Genomic DNA, 21,893 nt, shown 5'->3' with positions numbered 1-21,893 from the left:
AAAAGGATTAAAGCTTTCACCTGTAAGTTTCCATGGGATTTGACTTGTGCCAAGCATAAATAAACAATTGTTTTATAGTTTAAATTATATCTTAGTGTCTCAATATATATATATATATATATATATATATATATATATATATATATATATATATATATATATATATATATATATATATATATATATATATATATATATATATATATATATATATATATATCTTCCCATTACTTTACATGCCCTGGAGCCTTTGAACCTGTGTAGGGATTTGGAGATCTGACCTTTAATATGTCTTATCCTAATATGACAAAATTCCACTCAATGGGATTATATCATGTCTCAGCATCTCGAAGGAAATATACCCATACCTGCTAATAGAAGCCAGTGAGATCTATTCAAATATCAGGAATTATTGAGAGGGCTTAATAGTTTCGCCTTCCCTATCTGTAGAACATTCTGTAGAAATTGTTTTAAAAGGCTAAATATATAAAGAAAATATTAGTACGTTTTTCTTCGTTGGACACCTAAAAAAAATTAGATTTTGAATTTACTCTAGTATGGTGCAATGAACTTTCAGATGGCTTTTCACGGTGCTATTACAGTATTGTTGTAATCGTTATCATTACAGGTAATCTGATCTAGCCATATCAAATTGTTTAAACCTTTTGATTCGTTCAAAAAAAATATGTATACAAAATATTTTTGTTCACTAAAAACTTGAATTTTAGACCGGAAGGTAAAGATAGAATATTACGCTGTAATAGGTCGATAAAGCAAATGCCAATAATTTTCTAAGTAATTACGACTTAGCCTTGTGCTGATAAAGCCTGAGTGCGACCCGGCAGTATATAGGGCCGTACCCCGTTTCAAAGGTTATTTAGTATTGTAATAGTAGATCAGAAACAAAGATTCTTTTAAGTTAGGATACTCTGCTAAGGGTCAAGAACATGACAAGGGTGTGGCTGATTGAGGTTCGTAACATTTTTATAGCGTTGTTTTGAAAGCATCCAATTATAATTAGCTGTGAACAATACAGGCTTAACACAATTAGGGGTTAACACCAGGGGCGTAGCTAGAATATTTTTGTTGACGGGGGAGGGGTGCTATTGAAGTAGGTGCTATTCAAGCAGTAGTGAAAAAAGTAACTATTTAACTAACACGGTACTTGGTGAGTTGAAAAGAATTACGTAATATATTATAAGCGATAAAAACACATTAAACAGTCATAACTGTAAGTTCTGGTGCTTTGTTTTTTACCGAAATTTTCAGCAATGAGCCGCTGCAGACTACAGTAGTATAGGGTAAACAAGCATTTTGGTGGGCAAAGGTAAATGTCATATACACTTGGCTTTTTTTCAGCCATATTCACCACTAATGCTGCAGAGCATATCCCCCTTCACCTCTCCCAGCCCCCAGACCCAGCAGAGGATGCTCAATCTCATAATTGAAACAAACAATTCTAATAGTCCATTTGCTCGTAATTTTGAATCGGTTTTGATTCTGTAAGATTTAATTTGTTGTACTAAACTTTTAATATTTTTCTTTTTGGCCAACTTGTTTGTCCTTTTTGGCCAACCGTTTAGGGTTAAACGGAAAGCAGGTCGTCCGTGGTTGGGGTTAGAGGATGTCATATTTTTTTTTTAAAGGAAATAGGAACTTCCTGAGAGGGTGTGAAGAGGGAGGCTTTGAATAGATTGGGATTGAGGAGGAGCGTGCTTAGCTGTGTTGGCGACAGGCGGCTTGGCGCCGCGGTGAGTTATTAGTAGTAGTAGTAGTAAACTTTTAATATACGTGATTTATTGAAATTATTTAGGACTTTTTAATAAATAGATATGTTTGTGGGTCCTCCCATTTATGTTAATAAATAATATTCAAATCAGCAGGCCACATAAAGCCGAAACAAAAATCATAGGCAGCACAATAGCGTTGTCTAAGTAAAGATACATGATAAATCAAAGTATTACACACAGATTGTGTAACATTATATAGTTACAATTTCCCCACACTTAAAATTTAAAAATATTCGAAAAAATTAAAGTTAGAGTTATTAACTTATCCGTTGATCATTGTTTGACTAAGGATATCCAGAAAATCTGAACAAATCTTGGCATCATTGCGGCAGAAACCGGAAATTAATTAAACATTGACAGGGATGCCAATTGGAAGGGGAAATTGACTCACAGTCTGAAAATTACCTTTCCCTTTATGTCTTTGCTTAAAATATAAATTCTATAAATAGTACGCAATAGTTTTTCTTGTGTAAATCAGGGTATTAGGGGTATACATTCGCGGAGGGGGTTACATTAAATGTCGTTTTTATTTCTATAATTCCCTTAACAAGCAAAGCTCGGTTTCCTAGTGCTGAATGATAAAACTTATAACAATAGATAAAGAGAATGGGTTGGTACTTATATGTGCACACAAAATTTCTAAATTGTGCGGAAAATATATATCAAGTTTGTTTAAAATCACTTTATTCTAATCTCAGCAGACATTTCGTACAGCATGCTGATGCTGAGATAAATGTCCAACAAGTAGCGCTGGGATTGTGTCAACTGCGACTACTTTCAGTCATAATTCTTTGCACATTTATGTCAATTTATTTTTTGAATGCAAAACGTATGGAATACGAAGTTATCAGCGCTTGTTGGGCAATGCAATTACAAATAAGAGAATCGGAGTTTCAATTAAATACTGGAAACAAAAATAAAACAATTAAATGATTCATGGAGCGAATCCCCCTCTACCAAATTCCATGACCATATTAAAACCGACTTGGCATATCTAGTTATAGTACAAATATCATTATAAGAATCACTAAGTCTTCTTTTCTATTTCAATGATGAAATAAAAAAAAACAAGTTTTTTCAACTGAAAGTAAGGAGCAATATTAAAACATAAAACCAATAGAAATTATTACGTATTTGAGGGGGTTTCTCTCCTCAACACCTCGCTCTTCACGCTAAATTTCTTTGGTATTTTAAAAAAGTTACTTATTGTTCTAATTAAACGACCCTTGTGTTTCAGGAGTCGTTTTAAAAGAATTGGAACAAAATTTAATCTTTAGAGTAAAGGGATAGGTGTTGAGAAGGGAGTAGCCCCATCGAATGCCTAATAATTTTCTGTTTGTTTTAAGTTTTGATATTGCTCCTTGCTTTCAGTTGAAAAAACTTGTTTTTTTTTATTTAATTCCTGATCGTTTTAAAAAAAATCCAAGATATCTGGCTCCATCTCCACGGAAAAATCCCCATCCCTACAGAAATATCTTCTGAAAAATTCAATTATGGCGAAGATTTATCTCGGAAATTTACCCTTAACATTTCCGCGTGTAAAATAGAGTCAGTAAACATATAAAGGAAGACATATAAAATACTTCGTATTTTAGTAGAAAGGAAGACATATAAAATAGTTCGTGCAGGAATTCTGGCAAATTCCCCCAGTATAAAATTTCCCCTGAAAAGTTCGACCCTTGGAAAATTCTCTCTCCATGGAAAATTCTCCCCGTGCAAGTCACCCAGTAAAATTTGTCCTCCCCTCCTCGCCCGGAAAATGTAAGCATACCTCCCAATAAAAATACTATACGTCAACAATGGACAACTTTTATAACTTAACGACCTGTCCCCAGGGGCTGAGGGGGGTCACATTATCTCCCATGACAAGGTTATTAGGTCTTTCAACTATGTTGAACAAAATAGCAATCTCAAAATTTTGATCGGACGATTTTGGGAAAAAAGTGGCGTGGGAGGGGGAATAGTTGCACTCCAATTTTTTTGTTCGCTCAAAAAAGGCACTAGAACTTCTAATTTACGTTAGAATGAGCCCTCTACCGATTTTCTAGGCCCATTGGGTGGATACGATTACCCCTGGAAAAATAATAATAAAAATAAACACGGATCCGTCCGTGATCTTTCTTCTAGCAAAAAGTACAAAATTCCACATTTTTGTAGACAGGAGCTCAAAACCTCTACAGTGGGGTTCTCTGAAACGCTGAATCTGATGGTAGGATTTTCTTTAAGATACTACGACTTTTAGGGGTGTTTTCTCTTTTTTTTGAAAATAAGGCAAATATCCTTAGGCTCGTAACCTTTGACGGGTGAGACTAAACTTAATAAAACTTATATATTCAAAATTATCATAAAAATCCAATTCTTTTGATATATCTATTGGTATGAAACTTCCGTTTTTTAGAGTTTTGGTTACTATTGAGCTGGGTTGCTCCTTACTTACAGTTCGTTACCCCGAACTGTTTGCTTTTGTTTTCATTCAGGAAATTACATTCACATGTATGTATACCTTTTTATTCTTCAATGATTCCATTTCTGTCCTATTTCCAGATTTAGAGGGTGTATTCATTTCCACTTTTGAAAGTTTTTAAACAAGAGAATCTAATGTCGAACTAATAGATTTTAGGAAGTAAAAACACTTTAAATATAAGGGAAAAAATTGACCCGAGTAAGTGTGGGGAAACCGGAAACATAGAACATTTTTAATTTCGTAATTAGCTAGGCTCACATTTTTACTTGTTGATAAGGTTTCAAAGGCAGTATATTAGGAAAAATATTAATGTGGAACATATGAAGTGCAATGGACCCCTATTTTTCTCGTTGTTCATATGTTAAAAAGGATCATGGATTAATTAAAAAAAAATTATCCGCTCAAATTGAAGAGCGAATTTGACACTTAAAACGAGCAACAGTTTTAAAGCTACTTAATAAATAATATTTTTTTTTAATTTTTGGGGGGTGGAACTGCCCCTCCCCCTGCCCCTTGACGACACCACTTGTTAAAACTTAGTATGGAAAATAGTAACCTTACGAACCATTACTAATTTTTTTGTTATCAAAATAAGCCATGTCAAAACGATCAAGAACAAATTGCTGTAAGCAACGAGCGACTCAGGCTAATAGTAACCCCAAACTAAAAAACGCAGTTTTAATAAACTGCGTTTTTAAGAGAGAAAAGAGAGAATTAGCTTTTAACGGTGATTCCAAATATATGAAATTCATTAAATTTATCAAAAACTACGAGCCTAAGAAAATTTAACTGGATTTTGAAAAAAAAGGGGAGGGGGAACCTCTAAAAGGCAAACGGTCTTAAAGAAAACAATTTTCATCAACCTCAAATCCAACACCACCAAAGTCATCATATTAGAGAGCTCTATGGTAGAGGTTTCAAGCTTTTATGTGCAAAAATGTGAAATTTTGCATTTATTTTTCCCCATAAGGAAGATAACGGATGCGTGTTTATTTTATTATTTTTTTTTGTTCTTTTTTCCTAATGGGTGATCGTATCGAACCAACGATACTAAGAGATCGAAAGAAAGATTATTTGAGTAGAAATAAAAGATATAGTGCCATTTTCAAGTTACCAAAAATTGATCCGCGAGAAAGTGACGTTTTCTGCCGTTTTGTGACACCACATTATAATTTTGCCCCTAAGAGAGCCAGTTTGACATAGATTAAAAATCTTGAGATTAGTCAACCGATTCAAATGTACGGAAAAATTATATATTGAGATTCCCAGGTTCAGAGAAATTGATTTCTTACGGCGGGGCCATAGTTCCTAAGAACTCACATAGGCCATACAAGGTAAATGGCCAATATAGACATTTTATTAAAGCTTCATTTAACAAGTTTTTTTACTTGATGTTTCATAAAATTATGTACAGTGATGAATAATTGTGCATAAGCTAATACAAAGGAGGGACGATGGGTCATTGCACATGGGGGAAAGGGGGGGGGGGAGTGCCAGATGCACTCTTGATTCTTGGCTTTATTTCTGATTCACACCTTTAATATTAGTGCTGGAGGGTGATGGCGCCCCTCTCAATGCGATAACCTTTTTAAACATAGCAAAAGAGATGACATTCATATGCCTGTTAGCACAGGCGTGAAAAACAGGGCAACATGAGTGTCGCCAAGGAATTTCTCTGGCGGGGCGTGTTGGCAAATGCTACCAGGAACTTTGTTTCGCCAAGTTTAAATGATAATATTTTTCATTTCATGTTTATATACAATATTCAATGTCTTTTTGTTTCCCAGGAGCACAATCCCCTATTGGCATTCTTGGGAAAGGTCCACATAAACTTGGTTTGTTCCAAGAATTTGTATTTAAGCCTTGGAAATAATAGCCCTATAAGTAATTTTGATATTCAAAGACCACTCTGGTAATAAATTCTCGAGAAGTACACTGTCTTAGTGGCGAAAATCAATCTCAAAGCATTTTTTTACGTAAATGAATCTTGAATGTCAAAAGCAGGAGTTGAAGGGGGGAGTAGTAGCCCTCCTTGACACTTAACCTCGGATCAAACCGCTCGTAGTATCAAACCGTAAGAAATAGCAACTCTTACCAACAGAAACTGAAACTCTAAAAACGCATCGATTACAATATATGCAACAACACAATTTGTTAATCATGCTGATTCTCAATATGCAAAACCTATTAATTATTAATTTAAAATAAAGATTTGATTCCAGCTCAACTTTGACGAAATTAATTAACAAACGTGATCCAATTAATGCTCCAGCCTCAGCTTCGGCTCATGTTTTGATGGGCCTTTTCAACAATGATTTGTCTTGATTTCCCTTAGACTAACGGGAGAAAATTCGGAACAGAATCATCAGAATTTTCAGACATTTTTAAATAAGATTTAGGCTTGTGTTTTTCACAAGTGTTCCAACACTCTTTTCCTTAAAGGTCGTTTTGATGAGGAGGGCTGAGGGGGCATTCGCTCCGGGCTTAGAATTTTCAGGGTACAAATCTGAAATTAATAGTTTAAGATTTATAATCATTTTGTAGTTTTTGAAGTTTTATCTTTATTAAAATATCTAACTCACTTACTGTAATAGTTATATAATAATACTCTGTACTTACTGTAAGTATAAGCAAATTAAAGTGACCAGAACCGCCACTGATTTCACCTGGAGGATAGTACATGCCCATTGACTATCCAGAAGTGTAACCCCTCTTGCCCCCCCCCCCCGATACAAAATTCTGGAGCTATGTCCTTGCCGAAGGTCCCCTTCCCTAACCATCCAAAAATCCACTTGTCTTATTACATAATAGCTGTTACAGCTACATTCAATTATACACTACTAAAAATAGTCGTATTAAGCCTTTAATTAATTAACTTAGTAAAATGTTAGTGTTACCCGTTTATTTTGTATTGACAATGTGTATCTTTAGAAAGGAATGGGTCATTGTACGGGTCATTATGACTGAATGGGTCTGAATTATGACTGAATGGGAATGGGTCATTATGACTACTGAAACTGGATGCTCAATTTGTACCTTTTCAATAATTTTACTATCTCAGAATTTTCACTCGATAGAATTTGGCGCTCCTTGGGTCAGCATTGTTATTTACCATCACAAAATATCAGAAAATGTCAATTTGTTGTTAGGCAATCCCTGTTGCTACTCAAAAACGGAACTGAAACTTTTATATGTCTTTTGACTGAGCTCTCTCTCGGTATTCTAGGATGATTCGTTTTCTATGATCACTCCTGATAGAAGAACCAGCAAATAAACAAGCATCCATGTTCGTCTTTGTCAGAGAAAGATCATAGAAAACCCGTACCTTTACTGATAAAGGCTTGAAAACCTCTACAGTTGTACTATTTCATAATTTGAAATTAATAAAGATAAAACTTAATTAGAGCTGTCCGTAAACAGGATGACCCTATACAAGTTACTCTGCCTCCACAATTGGATCTCCTGGAGATAAAAAAAAAAAAGTACGATGATGTTTGGATGTACAATTTAATGCATCTCAGACTACTAGGGTGCCGGCAGACAATTTTTCCGGGGGGAGGGGGGCCAAACGACAAAAGATCAGTGGTGGTTGGGTGACAGAGAATATATTTCAGGAATGCTTTTTTCATAGCAATAAGTTTATTTTCAAATACTTTTAGGAAAAATCTCATATAAAAACAGCAATTAAATTGCCTGCAAAATGAAGCAAAACACAGTTAATTTCAAACCGCAAGGATTCCTGCCAAAGAGATCAATTTGTTTAATCAATAATATATTTAATTCTTATGCATTTGAAATTAAAAGAAAATCAAACTCAAACCAAAATTACAAAAAAATTGCTTTCGTAGATTATAACAGATGTAGACTTGTCTTTATAATTTCCTACGCCTTAGAATAGTTTACAAAAGGAGTGGAGATACTCAAAAACCATCCTGCCTGCATAGATACCACGTTTTGATTTTATAGCTGCCAAGTAAAATGTACCTCTTTCATAACAGGACAATTCTCACCCTCGAACTTAAATCCTTTATATATTTAGACACTACCAAAAAATAGAATAGCGAAATAAAAACAAAATTTAAACTTACTATCCAGCTGTCATTGACCGTCTTTCTTTTTATTGCTCTACTCAACTAAATAAAATGAACAGGTTCAAAAACAATTTCGTCACAAGAGAATCTTATCAAATAGTTTGTGATAAAAAAACTGGAAATAAAAAGTGACTTGGACCAATATTCACCAAAACTAAAATGGAATTCTCATGAAAATTGCTACACCTTCAGTATTGGCTTTTTATGCTGATTCTAAATATATAAAATTCTTTCAGTTTATTGTTACCCACCCAAATCCAAAATCTGAGAAAATTTACCTTATTTTGGAAAAAACGAGAATCCCCACCCCAAAAACAAACGATCTTATTGAAAATCTCTTTATTAGATGCATCATATTAGAGAACACTATCGTAGAGGTTTCAAGCTCCAATCTTCAAAATGTGGAATTTCGCTTTTTTTTCAGAAGAAACATCGTTGATGCATGTTTATTTGTTTTTTTTTCCCATGGGTAATTGTATCAAACCGAAGGTCCAAGATAATTTGGAGGGAACTCCTTCAAAGATAAATTTAAAGCTCTTTTTTAAGTGACCATACAGACTGGCCCAGGGGAAAGTTTGTTTTCTTGCTATTTTAAGGCACAAAACTACGACTTTACCCCGAAGGGGATGAATTTGCAATCAATTTAAAATTCTGAGAAGCTAAATGATTTAAAGTATGAATAACTATATTTTACGCTTTCCAGTTGTAAAAGAAGTAATGCCACACGGTGGCAGTACTGGATTCAACCAAGTTAGTTCGCTTTATTTGTAATTTATTTGGGGGGGGGGGGTCATTGTTTAGGTGGGGATAGTATCATGGGCGTAGGCAGCATATTGTCTAGGGGGGCAGTCGATAGTGTGATGGAAGGCCTTTTATCAACTGCTTTTCAAACCCTCTGCTTTTTCAGCCATATCTAATGTAAATTTGAAGGTTTAGGGGGGGGCAGCTGCCCCCCCCCGTCCCCCCCTACACCCATGGATAGTATAGATTGCTAAAAAGTACATTTTAATTGGCAATTAAGAATTTTAATTTTAATTGATTTTAAGAGCATAAATGGGAGGGTTGGCGTGGGAGGGTGGGAGTGGGAGGGGGATTGGTTGCCCTCAAATCAATTTCGACCATCAAAAAGGGCACCAGCCCTTTTTATTTTCAATCGAATGAGCCCTTTTTGAAGTTCCCACGACAACTCCTTCGATACGAAGTGTCCTGGTCTAAACAACAACAACAACAAAAAATAATACATTGTACCCACTTCGATCTTTACTATAAAAACGTCAAGCCTTCCAATCATTTTGACTATTAAAAAGGGCACTAAGCCTTTCGATTTCCAATCGAATGAGCCCTTTTGGAAACGACAACGCTTTCTGGAAAAACACCTTATATGCCCCCAGGGCATAAATTACAACCCTTACCCTAAGGTCTGTTAGGGTGGTTGTCATCCTCGCAAACCGAATTTCCAGAGCTTTCAACTACATTAAACAACATAGCAATCTCAAAATTTTGATTGGATGTGTTTTGGGAAATAGTGGGCGTGAGAGGAGTATTAGTCGCCTTCCAATCACTTTCGACTATTAAAAAGGGCACAAGCCAATCCAATTTCCAATTGAATGAGCGCTTTTTGAAGTTTCTACGACAACTTCTTCGATACAAAGTACCCTGCTCTAAAGGAAATAATTAATAAATAATACATTGTGCCAACATCGTTCTTATACGCCCCCAGGGCATAACTTATAATCCTTGCCCTAAGGGTTGTGCGGGAGTGTCCTCCTCAAAATTATATTTTGTTTGATTGGATGTGTTTGGGGGAATGATGGACGTGGGGGGGGGGGGCTTGTTGCCCTCCAATCACTTTCGACTATTGCAAAGGGTACTAAACCTTCGAATTTCCAATCGAATGAGCCTGTTTTAAGTTTCTACGACAACGTCTTCTGTAAAAACCTTATATGCCCCCAGGGCATAACTTAAAACCCTTGCCCTGAGGGTTTTGGGGGAGTGTCCTCCTCAAAACATATTTTCTATCTGGAAATCAACTATGCTGAACAAAATGGCTATCTCAAAATTTTGATTGGATGTGTTAGGGGGACTGATGGGCGTGGGAGGGGGCTAGTTGCCCTCCAATCACTTTCGACTATTAAAAAGGGCACTAGCCCTTTGAATTTCCAATTGAATGAGCGTTTTTTGAAGTTTCTACGACAACGACTTCTATAAAAACCTTAAATGCCCCCAGGGCATAACTTAAAGCCCTTGCCCTGAGGGTTGTGGGGGAGTGTCCTCCTCAAAAACATATTTTCTATCTGGAAATCAACTACGCTGAACAAAATAGCTATCTCAAAATTTTGATTGGATGTGTTTGGGGGACTGATGGGCGTGGGAGGGGGCTAGTTGCCCTCCAAACACTTTCAATTATTAAAAAGGGCACTAGAGCTCTCAATTTCCAATCGAAATAGCCCAGTTTGAAGTTTCTACGACGACCCCTTCCATATGAAGTGCCCTGCTCTAAAGGAAAAAAATAATACATAGTTCATTGTGCCAACATCGTTCTTATATACCCTCAGGGCATAACTTAAAACCCTTGCCCTGAGGGTTGTGGGAGAGTGTCCTCCTCAAAAACACATTTTTAATTCTGGAAATCAACTACGCTGAACAAAATGGCTATCTCAAAATTTTGTTTGGATGTGTTTAGGGGAATGATTGGCGTGGAGGGGGCTAATTACCCTTCAATCACTTTCAACTATTAAAAAGGGCACTAGCCACTTTGATTTCCAATTGATTGAGCCCTTTTCTAAGTTTTTACGACAACTCCTTCGATACGAAGTGTCCGACTGAAGAAGAAGAAGAAACAAAAAACACATTGTGCCCACATCGTTCTTTACTTAGGCAGCGCTAGCGCGCTGCCTATGATTAGTATTCATTGCCAATTTTTTTAGTATATTCAAATTTTATTCAAAATTGAAATTCAAACGAAGGACGGTACTTATTCACGTACAATTATTGATTTACACATATTAAAAGCAATGAACCAGGGATCTAAGGGACAGGTACCTCAAATTATATTTTGGTTAGGCCTGGGTATGATTTGGAAAACAATCAGAAATTAAAAAAATTAGCTTTTCCACTGAAAGCAAAAAAACAGATTTTAAACCTATTTGAAATGATTATTCTTTATATGAAGGGGGCAGTCTCCACCTTAGCTCCTTACTCTTTACTGTGAAGTGTGGCTTTTTTCCCAATTTTTAAAGATAATTTTGCAATTGGAAAGATAAGATTTTTCTAAGCACTTAAAAATACATTTGTTTAATGAGCAAGGTGTTTAGAACCCTTTTCGATTTGTTTAATTACATTTCATAAAACTACAAATTTTTATGAATGCAGTACTTTTGGAAAAGAAGAAAAAACGATCAATATTTCAATGATCTCTGTTTGGATTTTGATGGGTAATCAAACAGTTCGTGGTAATAAACTGTAAGTGCGGAGCGACCCGGCTCAATAGTAACCAAAATTCTAAAACACTCAATTTTGATACCAATTGATATATAAAAAGAATTGGCGCATAATGCTAATTCCAAATATTTAAGTTTCATTAAGTTTAGGTTTGCTCATCAACTGCTACGAGCCTGGGAAAATTTTATGATTTTCTAAAAATGGGAGAAAGACCCCTCGAAGTCAAAGAATTTTAATGAAAATCGCACCATCAGATTCAGCATATTAAAGAGCCCTACTGTAGAGGTTTCAAGCTCATAGGTTCATAAGTTCATAAGTTTGTTAATCCACATTCATAAACAAATAAATAAATTAAACAACACTTTCACGCTGGAGAAACCCTATGAAGGTTTGCGATCACGCGAAACTAAACGTAACTACTTATCTATTAACTCAACTATTTACATAAACCTCAACTATTTAATTAAAACTATTATAAATAAATCAAAAATAGATAAACTATATCCTATATATATACATATATATATATATATAATATATATATATATATATATATATATATATATATATATATATATATATATATAATATATATATATATATATATATATATATATATATATATATATATATATATATATATATATATATATATATATATATATATATATATATATATATATATATATATATATATATATATATATATATCACTCACTCACTCTCCTCCCCCATCACTCACTATACTCAACTCCCTCACCCCTCCCCCACCCTGCGAACCTTACCTTAGCCCCTACCCACCCTTACGTTCCCAGCCCACCCTCACCTCTTCAGCTCTTCTTCCTCCCCTACCCAGCCTACCAGCCATAATAAAATTTAACAAATCCCCTCCAAAAAATAATCTTTTAAATTCTTTTTAAATTGAAGTACATGTTCCACCACTCTAATGATCAATTGTAGCTCATTCCATACTGATGGACCCAGGTGTTTTATTGAAAATGAAGACCTTGTACCACGACGCAAATCAACAACTATATTATCACTTTGCCTAGTTCCATAATTATGCAGGTCACTATTAATTTGGTAAAAATTCTTAAAAACATCAGGGGTTAAACCATTCTTACACTGAAAGACAAATACTGCCGCCTGGTAATCTCTTATCTGACCTACATTAAGGAGCTTCAGGGATCTAAAACAAGCACAGGTGTCATGTACATCCTGGACATACCTACCGATTGTTCTAACAGTTTTATTTTGTAGAACTTGCACTCTTCTATAGTTGCATAAGAAGTTACTGCTCCATAGGAGGCAACTGTAGGAGATATATGGATAAACGAACGAATAATATGTAGTTAGAAGTATTATTAGAGAGAGAAAGTGCTGCAGACGTTGAAGTATTATTACCCCACGGGCAATTTTTGATGAGATTGCGTCACTGTGACACTTCCATGAGAGATGGTAATGAAGATAAAAACCAAGGTAGTGGAGATGATCAAATTACTGAACCAGATTACCACATAAAGTTACCTGGCCAGACACATCCAGTGGTGTACTAACTATACAAAACGTTATTAAAATGTCTTGCTAACATTTACACACAATAGACTTAATGAAGTGAAAATCTTCAGCCTTTCCAATGCGAGATTCGCTTTTCTCACCAGGTGAGGCAAACACAGTTAAAACGGTATCATCAGCAAACGAGGTAAGACATACATCTTTCAAAAAAAGACGCATGAGATCAACATAGATGAGGTAAAGTAGGGGACCTAACACTGATCCTTGTGGTACTCCACACGGCACTGGAAATGCTGCTAAATCCACATCATTCAATACTACTTTGAGGGATCTCCCTGTGATATAACTTTCAAACGACTACAAGCACTTTCCGCGGATACCTAACGACGCCATCCGACTTAGCAGAGTTTGAAAATCAACTGTATCGAATGCTTTGCGAATATCTATAAATACAGACAAATGTATTTCACCTCTGTCCATTCCCCCGTTAATTGATGCCATAAGTTGTTGCAAAGCAATCGTTTTCGAGTGCCCTATGCGAAATCCGAATTGGGTTTCACTTAGCAAACCATTAGCCTGTATGAAAGTATATAGACGTTTGTGAAAAACTTTTTCCAATAATTTCGAAAATAACGGGAGGATTGAAATAGGTCTCCAACTCTCAATTTCCTTTTTATCGCCACCTTTATGAAGTGGTATCACTTTCGCAACTTTTAGCTGGTCAGGAAAAATGCGTTTTTCAAGTGACAGGTTTATAATTAAAAGCAGACACGGTAGAATATAATGCATTATTACCTTAATTGCTCGAAGAGATAAGCCGTCCACTCCCGCAGAATTTGATTTCAGAGATTCTATTATTTTAAGTAGTTCATCACTTGTACACGGATCAAAGGCTAATTCAAAACTCTCGCCTCTATTATCACATATAATGTATTCTTGAACCTGTTGACATCTTTTTTTTACACTATTTTGCACTTTAATACCAATATTGGAAAAAAATTGCCAAATTCATTTGCAAGTCCAGACTTATCATCAGAGGCGAACCCTTCCAGTTGTACTTCATTACCTCCAAGTTCAGTAGTCTCATCGGTCACTTCATTTATAAGTTTCCATGTTTCTTTCATACTTCCTATACTATTTGAAAACTTTCTATCGTAATTTTCAGCCATAGCTTTGCGACATAAACACAGGGGTCCAATCGATAACACTAACCTCCTCCACAAACTTTTGAAGATTCCCTTTTTCTATTAACCTTGTCTTTATTTTCTTTTTCTTTGGTCTGTGCAACTGACACTTCATAACACTCACCAATTGAAGATGGTCAGGACCAGGAAAGGCCACAATATCACCAAAACAAAGCTTCAAATTGGCAGAACGAACGAAAATATTATCAATTAGGGTTGCACTCTGTCCAGTAATCCTCGTGGGTACACTCACAAGCGGGTATAGATCATTCGATATCATAAAATTTAAAAAATCACCTTTGAAATCAGCTGACTCATACCTCCCACAAAATCCTCCAGGTGAGCACTGGGCGGCTTATAAACCATACTAATTATATTTTTTCTCCCATCAAATTCAATTTCAATTGAACAAAACTTCAACCTTACCTTCAATCCATATACTGAGATCATCCCTTTCATTATAATTCAACCCATTCTTTATAAGGTATCCAACACCACCACGACCCATCACCACTCGGTTCTTAACACAAAGACCATAACCTCGAAATGAATATAGTGAGAGAGACTGGTTTGAACTAAAAAATGATTCACATAATCCTATAATATCAAAGGAAGAAGACGATTGTTCAATTAATTCGAAAATATCCAGGTAGCTTGTAGTCACGTGAACATTCCAAGAACATAGTCGCAGACTCTTTTCATTTATATCATGAATGTATGGCAACCGAATATAATCACTCTCCCTCATAGGCCTCTTAATAAATAATCCTGAAGACTAAATCTGTCTTGATGAGGCATTATCATTTTTCATATAAAAAAACGAGAAATAGAACTTTAAAAAAAGAGAGAGAAAAAAAGAAAAATAACAAAAAAAACTCTATTAAAGGTCGTCATTTGACCAGATACGCTTGATTGGAGCAGTCTCAGTTTCGCGCACAAAATACGGCCTTGATCAGACCACACACTGCGATTTCCAAACTTATCTCTTGAAGCGCTCAGAAGATTGCGCTTACGTTTCGTAAGGTTCTCAGCTACAAGTAAGCCTAAGCCACTAAGCTGCTTCTTCGCTTTAATTACATGGCGAGCTATTTCTTTTGATCGAAACTGAATGAGAACAGGGGCAACTTTATCTGGTCAACAGGGGCAACTGAACAGGGGAGCATCATGCGATTCAATTCTAAATCACAAAACACCAACTATGTTTATATCTTTAATATCAGCTAGATCCATCATGACAAATAATACGTACTTCGTGGTATCCTCCACACTCTACAAAGGAATCTGTTTCACAGGAATCTGAATCTGCTGCATTAAACAACAGGGAATCACTTCTCCCTTCCTGCTCAATGTCGTCTAGCTTGAGCTCAAGCTGATTCACGCGATTTTGCAACAAATTAATCATGTGCATGCATATTTTTAGATGTTTTTCAATCAGTTCAAATTCAGGATAAAACTGAATATGTACTGCATCATAGATTTCAGAAACCATTGCTTCAACTGGAAACTTAGTATTAAAATTAGCTTCAGTCTGGAACGTCATTTTTTTCAGCTTTTCGTTAATTTTCATCTTGATTTCTTTAGCTAGATTTTGTTTTGTAGTCGCAAGTTCATTCTCTGTAGCCACCATTAGTCTATGGAGATCAGCAGTGGGACCTGAGAGTAGATTATCCATTACCAAATCTTGACCTTTTCTTAGAAACTGGCGGTAAACATCAGGATGATTGTTAAGTTCTGCAAAAGTGATTGACACCCTTAGTTTTCATTGTTGATGCTTACTTCTCACTGCCATCAAAATTAAATAAACTCGTGACTGATGGAACCTGAGGGTCGTGTTTTTTGCCGTAGCAAAAAAACAACAAATTTGCTGTCTCCGGTATTTGTCTTCATAATTTCTAGGATTTGAATCGGCCAAAGGGGATAACCCGCAAATTCGGCGAGGAACAAATATCCGATTTTAACGTTAGTTGGATCCATGACGGTAACAATAAATATAAAAATCAATAAAATTTGAATTTTATTTTGCATCAGATAGAAACGAAAAGAAACTTATCTTTTTGTGGGCAGGCCCACGGATGGCAGTGGCAACCACCTTATTGGTCGGTGGCCCTATGGACCGTAGAGACTTGCTGATTGCTAACCATCGTACTCTGACATCAGAACACCATCCACATATAATATCCAATTTTCTCTATACACCACAGTTGGCTAACGTATCCTGTTTTCTCAATTTAAAACGCCAAAATCTGATTTTGTAGAAAATTCAAGTATCCGATTGCACAACTTATCACTAAATTAATTCAAGGTTCAAACAGCTCAAAAATGTGGAATTTTTTAATTTTTACCAGAAGAAAGATCTCGGATGCGTGTTTATTTGTTTGTTGTTTTTTTCCAAGGGCAGATCGTATCAACCCAATGGGCCTAGACCGTCGAGAGAGGGCTCATTCTTAAAGAAATACAAGGTTTTAGTGCCCTTTTTAAGTGATCAAAATAATTGTAAGGCAACAAGGCCCCCTCCCACGCCACCTTTTCCAAAATCGTCCTATCAAAATTTTGAGACAGCTTTTTTCTTCAGCATAGTTGAAAGGCCCAATAACGATGTCTTTAGAGGTAAAATGACCCCCTACAGCCCCTGGTGAAAAGTTTTTAAGTTATAAAATTTACCCATTATTTATTATTAGGAATATGCATACATTTTTCGGGTGGGGAGAGGAGGAAGAATTTTCTGCTGGGAGGGTTTTACATGAAGAGAATTTTCCGTGGAAAGGGAAGTTTCCAGGGGGTGAACTTTTCAGAGAAAATTTTACACTTGGTAATTTGCCAGAATTCCTATGCGAAATTTCTTTATATGTCTTGCTTTTTCTTACCGATTCAATTTTAGGCGTGGAGAAGTTAAGGGTAATTGTCCGACGTAAATTTTTGCCAGGGCTGAATTACCCAGAGGATATTTCTGTGGGGAGGGAGTTTTTTCCGTGGAGGGGAAGCCAGGTATCCTGGCGTTATTTAAAAACTATCAGAAATTAAATTTTAAAAAATAAGTTTTTTCAAATGAAAGGAAGGAGCAATATTAAAACTTAAAACGAACAGAAACTATTAGGCTACGTATATGACGGAGTATTTCCCCTCCTCAACATTTCGCTCTTTACGCTAAAGTTTAAATTTTGTCTTAATTCTTCAAAAACAACTCCTGAAACACAAGGGTAGTTCAATTAGAACAATAAGTAACTTTTTTAAGGTGCCAAAAAACTGTAGCGTGAAGAGCGAGGTATTGAGGAGGGGGCAGCCCCCTTATATACGTAATAGCTTCTGTTTGTTTTAAGTTCCAATATTGCTCCTTACTTTCAGTTGAAAAAACTTGTTTCATTTAATGAAGCTTAGAGACAAGGCAATGAAAAAAGTATGTCAATTAAAGTAAAAGTATAAAAAAATGGAAAAAGTAATTGATTAAAAAAAAAAAACACAAAATAATAGACTACTTACAGAACTAAGATACAAACTCTCGCCATTCAGTTCTGTTGAGCAATGCCGAAGCGTTAGACGCATATTTTTTAACAATATCGACAGCTTGAACTTGATTATCAAACATCAAAATATTTAATGCCCTTAGACTCAGTGTTTATAAAAAGTAACACATTATCAAAGTATTTTTTTCAAAGTGAAACGTTAAAACTAAGATTAAGAAAATCAAATAAAATTTTTTAATTCAATATTTTTAATTTAATTTTGAATACCAAAGGCCAGTATGTTTGCCACCTTTATGCTTCATAACTGTAGAAAACTAAATATTTTTCAAGTGACAACTAGATAAATACAATCACTCCTGGAAAAAAAAAGATAATCAGAGGCAACACTATAGAGCTGCCTGTAGTAAAGGACATACGGCTCCAATGCTTTATTATTATTTATTTATTTATTATTTTTTTCCCCAGAGGCACTTTATATGGAAGGGGTCGTCGTAAAAACTTCAAAGGGGGCTCATTCGATTGGAAATCAAGAGCTCTAGTGCCATTTTTGAGGGTTAAAAGTGATCGGAAGTCATCAAACACCCCTTCGACGCCCACCATTTCCCCAAACACATCCAATCAAAATTTGGATGTGTTTGGATGGATCAAAATTGGATGGACGCATATTTTTTAACAATATTGACAGCTTGAACTTGGTTATGAAACACCAAAACATTTAATGCCTTTAGAATCAATTGTTTATAAAAAGTAACACATTTTCAAAGTAGTTTGTTCAAAAACATTGAAACTAAGATTAAGAAAATCGAATAAGAATTTTTAATTCAAAATTTTTAATTTAATTTTGAATGCCAAGAAACAATATATTTCACACCTTTATATTTCATAACTGTAAAAAATAAATCTTTTTTAAAGCGACACCTAGATAAATGCAATCACTCCTTGAAAAATGTTTAAATGACAATAAAACACAAAAACGTATCCGTTCAGGCGGAAAATACAAAAATATATATTCATATATTAGAAAAAAGAAAAATCCTAAAGAATTTTGTTTATCAGGTTTGAATTGACCTAAAAAGGGTCAAAGGGACGAAAAAAGTTTTGATTTTGATGTCCTTAGTAGGCCTACTTCAGCTGATAATCACATAATATTTGCCAAATTATAATACAAAAATATTAATCTCTTCTCAAGAACAAAATCGGCTGTTAAAAGTTATTGTACAAAAAAGAAACAAAAATTAATCCTATTTCTTCCTTATCGTTTTGAACAAACAAAATTAAACTTGGGTATCGTTTAGTCCTCAGGGTCAAAAACCTTCAAAAAAATACGAGCGGACGGTAATTACAATCATTGTTAGATAATTATCTTAAATTAATCGGTCTTATTTGAAACGTACTCTAATGATCATCAGAAAAAGAAAACAGTCATTAACCTAAAAGCAAAGAGATCAATGGCTTGGTTAATAAATAGCCAAAAAATAAACAACAATTTTGATTTTTATTGCATATTTTATTGGACATAAATATTTATAAAAAGAAAAAGAATTTACTGTCTTTGCTAAACACAAAAAAGAAGAATTGCCAACGATTAGTGTTTTCACGTCAAGTTAAGAGGATTTCTATTTAGAGAAAGACAAAATATGCTTATGGGGTAGAGCTTTATACAGAGGTGTTGATTGAGATAGAAGGGTCGGATGGCATTTACCTCCTTATACCAACCCCTCCCCCCCCCCTCCTCGGCGTATTAAAAAAAAAACAACCTTTGATGGGATTTTTTTGGAAATATGCCTTTCGTAGTATTTTTAATGTAAAAAAAACGAAAGAAACAAAAAAATTACCCTCCACATTGTCTCTCTGTGAGATTTGTAAAGTATATTTTGTTCCCCCCCTCCTATATCATTGTGAATTACCACCTCGATCTTTATGGTAGTTGAGTTTTGTGAGCTCAAGTGACGTGAGGATTTAGCTATACCTAATCGAGTTATGCTGTAACCTGTATAGCAATTGAGATTTAATTAATATTGTATTATTATGTATTTTTCTTTAAACAGTTCATGAGGAGTATGTGCAAAATTCATTTTAAGATAAACTCTATTTGGAAAACATTAATGGCGGCTAAAAACTTCCAAAGATGTAATTTACTATTTAATTATTAATTATATTAATCATCAATATTTTTTCTAGATCTCCGTATTCCTTTTTCTTCTTCATTGTACCATTATTATATTTGCTGAAGCAAATTTTGGCAAATATGAAGGATACAAATCGCACCCCTATGACAGGCATTATAATACCTCCGTTCCGGATTATATTCCCAGAACGACCCCGAACCCAATTGATGAACCAGAGCCTGTTGCAGAACCTCATCATAAGCCAGGGAAGCATGACAAATATACACAAAAGCCATATGAGAAGCCAGCGTACTGTGACTCCAGAATACCACCCACCTGTGCAAAAGATGCTCCTTTTGGGTATTGCTCTATAGATGAAGAATATCCCTTTGAGCTCTTGAATGTAAGTCCCTTTATTTCAAAGAAACTAACTGTATATAGTCATTGGAATATAAATATTTACCTTTTCTTAAAAACACTTCATCTGGGAATACACAAAAAGTGAAGCAAAATTTTATTATCTGAAAAATTGCAAATTTTAGACTTAGAAATACAACTTTGAGCCATTCATGATATAGAAATTTGTGTTTGAATAGCTATAAAATATGCCGTTAGTACCCTTTATTTTGTTTTTGATCTTAACAATTTCCATTTTTGGGGACATCAGGGATAATTCTTATTTTTTGCTTATCATTGCATTTGAAAATGGTAGTATTGTTATTATGTTTTCTGTTTTTACTCATTTACTCTTTGATAAATCTTTCAGCGTATAAAATATTTCAACACTTTATATTTCAGCTGAAAAATTTATGATTTATGCTATAAATCTTCACCTGTTATATTTGCTTATGAAAAACTAGAGTAATTGCCCCAAATCGGTGTGTTGTGGTGCCCAAGGGATAAGTGCTGATCTTTGGGAGGTCTTTTGTGAGTTAGGCATGAGTGATAGGGATTTGTGTGGAACTGTTCTGTCAAGTCCTACTTTGCCAAGTCTCCTTTACTGGGACTCTTATATTAGTCTTAATCCAACAGAAAGAACAACATACACCCTATGACCCTGTGTGATAATAAATATCTGATTAGTAGTGCTACTGGTTCGTGATTCCAAAGATATTTTTTCACAGTTTTTCGTAAAACGAGTAGTGACCAGGGAAGGGGCGCAAGAAAGACAAAACTTTCATTGATTTATTGTCTAGATCCAATAAGGATGATGACCATGCCTTTGGCCCCTACAGTTATTCGGTATTTATACGAAATTGAAGAGTATTATCCAATATTTAGTTTGATCTGAAGAGGGCTTAAGGGATCTATATATTACAACTCTAATCGTATAAAAGTAGTTCTTGCTGAACAATAGAAACTGGGCTTGCTTCATTAATTCTCTTTCAGTTGAAGTGATTTCTTGTGGCATTTACTAAAGAAAATAAATGCTGCTGACAGCTAAGTGGCAGTTAAGTCACAAGCAAGTCCAGCAAGGTTTCCATGCCAAGACATTTATGTCTGGTCATACACTCGCTTAAGCATAGAAGTTAATATAGACATACATTTAATATACAGAGTGATGTGATGTGATATATTGATATGTATGTGAACGACACTCTTTAGCACATATTATGAATATAGCGCAAAAGATGTTTCTTGATAGGTAAAATCTGAAATCCCAGACATAGAGTTCTAGACTCAAGAGATGAATACTTAGCTGCAACCTATTCCAGCCAAAGAACAAATTTTACATGTAAGCGCGAGCTGCCTGGATATTGAAATCTGGAAAGACATGCGTCTAGAGAAGCAAGTCTAAGCAGCAAACATCAGAACGCCACTTTAAACCACTATAGCGTT

At 35.0% G+C, this 21,893-nt stretch overlaps 1 protein-coding gene across 1 annotated transcript in view; it reads left to right on the top strand.

The window, feature by feature from the left end:
- Positions 1–865: 865 nt before the first annotated feature.
- LOC148952589 (uncharacterized) overlaps positions 866–21,893 on the top strand; it is a 33,225-nt gene continuing 12,197 nt past the window's right edge. Inside the window, exons 1-2 of the mRNA XM_089089967.1 lie at positions 866–971; positions 20,128–20,457. Of these exons, the coding sequence (XP_088946093.1) occupies positions 948–971; positions 20,128–20,457 (354 nt within the window). The 5' untranslated portion in view covers positions 866–947. The remainder of the gene's footprint in view (positions 972–20,127; positions 20,458–21,893) is intronic.

The sequence above is a fragment of the Artemia sp. Qi Xiang Cuo genome, chromosome 5, assembly GCF_049724085.1.
Source record: "Artemia sp. Qi Xiang Cuo chromosome 5, ASM4972408v1, whole genome shotgun sequence".
Taxonomy (NCBI): Eukaryota; Metazoa; Arthropoda; class Branchiopoda; order Anostraca; family Artemiidae; genus Artemia; species Artemia sp. Qi Xiang Cuo.
This window is presented reverse-complemented; position numbering and strand designations above follow the sequence as displayed.